Below are 6,123 nucleotides of genomic sequence, written 5' to 3'. Positions count from 1 at the left end.
ATTAAGTTTTGAAACTGTCAAGAAATCAGATTAATGAGGAATGGTTTTACTGTTCTTTTCTATGTACCTAACAATTGGGATCATACCACCACTCTATACCACGCATCAGATTTTTATGGATACACAAAACCTGTATTGCACAGACAACATTTCTATAAAAATAATTCCACCAATTACCCGCTGTAGCCTCTCCCAGCCTTGAGTAGGCTGGCTTTGACCTTGCTGCCACTGAGTATGAGACCACCTGGGGTGGAACATTCCAATTTAGATGGCTCTATTGTTCTATCACCTGCCTCTGCTCTTCTCCAAGACACTGCTACCTGCTGCGAGGCCCTGAGATATTCCAGAGACAGCATCCAGCAGATCTGCCTAAAGGCTGTCAACAGGCACCAAGAATGGATTGGCGGGGATGAGCCTTCCCCCTTTATAAGCACAGAGTCTTAGTAAACTTGGGGGCCTTGAATAGAAACATGTCTTGGCCTCCATTATTTCTCTCCTCGTTTCCTTCCATACAGCTCCGGCCTCCCACCTCCCACTGAGGAACCCAGTTAGTGTGGCCTCAGGTGATTACAACCCCCTACTTTCTCTACCATTTCTGTACAGTTTGCGAATAACTATAGTCATCAGACTTATCTCAGGACAATCATGTGTTGAAACATATACCCGGAAGCATTATAATATGTGTTAGTAAGCTTTCTGTTGCTACAACAAGAATTTAAGCTCATCAATTGGCACTGAAGATAAAGGTTAATTTTTATCACACTGCTTTTGAAGTCTCTGTATCCTAAGAATTGATTCCACTGCTGTGTACCTGCAGTTGTATATCATCAAAGGAACACCTGGTGGGAAAAAACCCTCACATTATGACCAATGAAGAGGAACAATATTCTGAGTCTCCTTGTCTCCATCATGGCATGCCTCTGGTAAACTAAAGATTGCCCATTAGACTTAAGCTTTATGATTTTAGTCTTTCTCAACAACACTAGAGAACAGACCTTAACAAACACTTTGGGAACAGTTAATAGACAATTTGTAATAAAGTTGACTATGAAATATTTGAAAATATTAGAAAATGATGTCAAAATATTTTCAGCATATTGTTTTAGATGAATCACCTTATTTTGTTAATTAAAAGGTTATTTGATTTTATTAAAGTTAATTTATGACAGTTTTATTTCTTCTATAGTCTGAAAATTAAACTCTAATATTTATTACAAACTTCCACATTTGCTAATAATATAACAATTATCTTTTCAACCACAGAAACTCAACTTTTATTACTATATCCATATTACTGCCATAACAAGTCTGACAATGTTGTAGATATTTCTATGAAAATATTTTTCTACCAAGTTGTCTCTTCAGAGCACCCTTAATCTCATTATTCCTCAGGCTGTAGATGAGGGGGTTCAACATGGGGATCACCACCATGTAGAACACAGACACCACCTTGTTCTGGTCCGTAGAGTAATTTGACTTGGGCATCACATAAATGAATGTGACAGTTCCATAGAACAGAGTGACTGCTGTGAGGTGGGAGGTGCAGGTGGAGAAGGCTTTGTGGCGGCCCTCAGTGGAGCGCATCTTCAGGATGGTGATGAGGATGTACATGTAGGAGACAACAATGATAAGCACTGTGATAAAAATGACAGTGCCAACAGATATAGTGGCAAGAATAATAAAGACTCTATCATCAGAACAAGAGAGTTCAACTAGAGGGGTAAAATCACAGAAAAAGTGATTGATTATATTTGGTCCACAGAAGAAAAAAGAAAAGAACGAAAGGGTGAAGGAGGAAGCATTAAGAAAACCACTTATGTATGCTACTACAAGCAACTGGATACAGACTTGTATAGACATTTTGGTTGAATAGAGTAGTGGGCTACAAATTGCCACAAAGCGATCATATGCCATTGCAGCTAGAACAAAGCACTCAACTGTTCCAAAGAAAGCACCGGAGCCAAGCTGGATGCCACATCCTAGGTATGTAATGGTATTTTTCTCCACCAAAAAGTTGACAAGCAGATTGGGTGTGACAGAAGATGAGTATCCTATGTCAGCAGAAGCCAAGTGGCTGAGAAAAAAGTACATGGGGTGATGGAGCTGGGAAGAGACTCTGATGAGAAGGATGGTGCTGAGGTTCCCAGACACAGTCACCAGGTAGATGCACAGGATGATGGTGAAGAGAACAACTCTAAGGACTGGGTCATCCGTTAATCCCAATAAAATGAACTCTGTCAATGCTGTGTGGTTCCCATCCTCCAGGAAAGCCATGGGGCAGTGTAACTGGTGCCAGATCAAGGCTGTGATGGAGACATTATAGGAAGAGTTTTATGAGTAGATGACATCATTTTCATCAACTCAACCATGAGGGTATCAGAAATAAATGTATCATTTAAAGAGAATTGACAGTTATATCAAACAAAATTTTGGTCAGGTACATCTGTATTTCTGCATAAATGTGACTTAAAATTTTAAAACAAATGGTAGTAAATTTCTTTCAAATAATGTATCTGTTATCTTTTAGTTATGTATAGTAAAATATACCTCTGTGGTTTTATAAGTAAGGTTTTAGAATATGAGACTTGTGTAAATAACAGAAGTTATTGTAAATACTACAAGACATAAAATCCACAATCACAGAATTGTGTGCTATAGACTAATAATGGCTAACCTTACCGATGTTTCTAAGCACCAGGATAAGACAGAATTTTATAACTAGTTCTTTAATTTTTTAAAGAATTATATACTTTTATGATTTCTATTTCTTTGAGAATATTTAGTTTGTAATTGGTCACTATATAAGAAGTCTAGAATGAGGATATGAGCTGTAGACAGACTGTATTTGAATTTGATCTAACTTTTAGTAATTGCTATATATGAAAAAGTCACAGTGAAACTGAGCACATGCAAATTTGGTACATAAAGCAGCTCTGTGGTTAATATACAAAAGATGAGTTTCCATCATATAAAATTAGTATTGTCTGCTAGTGAAGCAAGCCTACATCAAGATAAATTTTCTTATTAGAACTTGAAAAACTAAAAAGGAATCCATGTTTTCTAAGTGGAGTGTGATAGAATGAAATCACATGATTTACTACACAGTACAAATGGGAAAAAATATTCAAAATTTTAAGTTTACCCATGTTTATGCAGCTCAGGATCGCATGAACTCTTACTTCAATATTTTTGACATTATATTTTCTGATTGTCTAAAATATCTGCTGCTTCATAGTAGAACCTTCAGTCAATAAGCAAAACAAGTATTTCTATAAGTCATTATGCAATGTACACCATCAAAGCATTTTTTATTTTATTTTTTATTAGGTATTTATTTCATTTACATTTCCAATGCTATCCCAAAAGTCCCCCACCCGCTCCCCCACCCACTCCCCCACCCACCCACTCCCACTTCTTGGCCCTGGCATTCCCCTGTACTGAGGCAGATAAAGTTTGCACAACCAATGGGCCTCTCTTTCCGTCAAAGCATTTTAAAAACAGTGACTTCATATTCCTGAGTAGTAAATTCCTATACTGTTATTGATCATGCTGGATTCTAGATAAATAAGAAATGTCTAACGATTGAGATTAACTAGATATTAACAGGGGTTTGAGTATGGAAATAGAAGCTCATTGTGCAATTTGTTTGTGTGTCTTTTTGTCCAGTTTATTGCCTATTCCACCAGATATGTGTATCCACTAAAGATTATAAGTTGGGGTGAGTTTTCAAAGAAAGCATTCTCTAAAGATGCTTAAGGTCAATAAATAGCTGGGTTTACCCACAAAACTCAAAACTTACCTCTTCCAAGCAGAATTCATTGCAAAGTAATAAAGTCAAGGTTATTTTGCTTTTGTAGCTGCACAGCTGTCTCCTGGTGTCATTGTTTGTCATTGACTAAGTCCCTGCTGAGACTCTGGATTCAGATGTGAATTCAAATCACTGAGGATCATTATCTCATTTCCAGATCATTTCACACACACACACAACTACTTTTAAATGAGTTTATCTACCTGGTACTTTCCTCTTGTGTAAGAATGAACATGATTCATATGATAATTGTTCAATGAATATGATAAAATTATGTCAGGTGTGATTCAAGCCTCCTCCCTTGGGCTCATCTTGTTACTTAACCTCTTTGGTTCCAACTTTTGTAGTGTGGTTATCCTATATATTATGGCTATTATCCGCTTATAAGTAAAAACATGCCATTCATATCTTTCTGGGCTGGGGTTACATCACTTGAGGTGATACTTTCTAGTTGCATACATTTTCTGGAAAATTTCCTGATGTCCTTGTTTTTAGTAGCTGAGTAGTGTACTTTTGTATAAATAAACAATGTTTTCTTTATCCATTTTTCAGTAGAGGAATATGAGATTGTTTCCAGCTTCTGGCTATTACTAATAAAGCTGCTACATAGTTGAGCAAGTATCCCTTTGGTATAGTGAATTTTGGGGTATATGCCCAGGAGTAGTATAGATGGAACTTGAGGTAAAATTGTGCCCAGTTTTCTGAGAAACTTCAAAATATTTCCAAGGTGGTTGCACAAGGTTTCACTCCCATTATCAATGAAGGAGTGTTCCCCTTGCTCTCAATCCTTGTCAGCATGTGCTGTCATTCAGTTTTTGATATTAGCCATTCGGATGGGCATAAGATAGAATCGAATGGTTGTTTTGATTTGCATTTCTCTGATGACTAGGAACTTGGACATTTGATATTCCTCTGTTGAGAATTCTCTGTTTAGCTCTGCATCATCTTTTTAATTTTGGTTATTTGTTTTGTTGGTGTCTACCTTCTTGGGTTCTTTATATATTTTGGATATTAGTCCTCTGTTGCTTGTAGGGTTAGTGAAGACCCTTTTCCAATCTGTAGGCTGCAGTTTTGTCCTCAAGTGTCCTTTGCCTTTCAGAAAATTTTCAGTTTCATGAGGTCCATTTTATCATTTTTTGATGTTATAGAGTAGCCATTTATGTTCTTTCTCTTCAAGAAGTTGTCTCCCATGCCAATGAGTATAAAGATATCCCCCACTATCTCTTTTATTAAATATAGTTTATCTAGTTTTATGTGGAAGTCTTTGATTCACTTGGAGTTGAGTTTTGTTCAAGATGATAAATATGGATTTATTTGTATTCTTTTGCATACAGACCTCTAGTTAGACCAGTGCCATTTGTTGAAATTGCTTTCTTCCATTTAATGGATTTGCCTTCCTTGTCATAAATCAAGTATCTGTAGATGTGTGAGTTAATTTTAAGTCTTTGATTCAATTACATTCATCAACCTGTCTGTGCCTATACTAATAGTTTTCTCACTATTGCTCCATAGTACAGCTTGAGGTCAGAGATGGCGATACTGTCAGAAGCTCTTTTATAATTCAGGATAATTTTTGCTATTCTGTGTATTTTGTTTTACCATATGAAGTTGAGAATTGCTCTTTTCAAGGTCTGTAAAGAATTGTGTTGAAATTTTGATGAGAATTTCATTGAATTGCATTTGGTAAGATGGTGATTTTCACTATGTTAATCCTACCGATCCATGAGCTTTGGGAGATCTCTCCATCTTCTGATACTTTCTTAAATTATTTACTCAAGAGTCTTGAAGTTATTGTCATCCAGGTCTTTCACTTGCTTTGTTAGAATTACAGGGAGATATTTTATATTATTTCTGGCTATTTTAATGGTGCTGTTTCCCTAATTTCTTTCTCAGCCTGTTTATTGTTAAAAAAAAAGGGGGGGGTGCTACTAAATTCTTTGAGTTAATTTTGTATCCAGCCATTTTGCTGAAGTTGTTTAACAGCTGTAGGAGTTCACTAGTAGAGTTTTGGTGTTATTTGTGTATACTATCATAGATTCTGTAAAGAGCAATACTTTGACTTCTTCCTTTTCAATTTGTATCGCCTTTATCTCCTTTAGTTTTCTTTCTGCTCTATCTTGAATTTTAAGCTATATTGAATTGGTAGGAAGTGAACATCTTTGTCTTGTCCCTGATTGTAGTGGAATTGCTTTATGTTTCTCGCCATTTAATTTGATGTTGGCAGGCTGTATAGTTATTTTATTATATTATGTATGCACATTTTATTTCTGATGTCTTCAAGACTTTTGACACGAAGGGTACTGGGTTTTTTCAAG

At 36.2% G+C, this 6,123-nt stretch overlaps 1 protein-coding gene across 1 annotated transcript; it reads right to left on the bottom strand.

Moving 5' to 3' along the window:
• Positions 1–1,301: 1,301 nt before the first annotated feature.
• LOC110298414 (olfactory receptor 502-like) lies at positions 1,302–2,297 on the bottom strand. The gene has a single exon (XM_021167650.1). It carries the CDS (start codon positions 2,272–2,274, stop codon positions 1,330–1,332), a length of 945 nt encoding a protein of 314 aa, XP_021023309.1. The 5' UTR covers positions 2,275–2,297; the 3' UTR covers positions 1,302–1,329.
• Between the last annotated feature and the right edge of the window lie 3,826 nt (positions 2,298–6,123).

The sequence above is a fragment of the Mus caroli genome, chromosome 7 (assembly GCF_900094665.2).
Source record: "Mus caroli chromosome 7, CAROLI_EIJ_v1.1, whole genome shotgun sequence".
In the NCBI taxonomy this organism is placed as follows: domain Eukaryota; kingdom Metazoa; phylum Chordata; class Mammalia; order Rodentia; family Muridae; genus Mus; species Mus caroli.
This window is presented reverse-complemented; position numbering and strand designations above follow the sequence as displayed.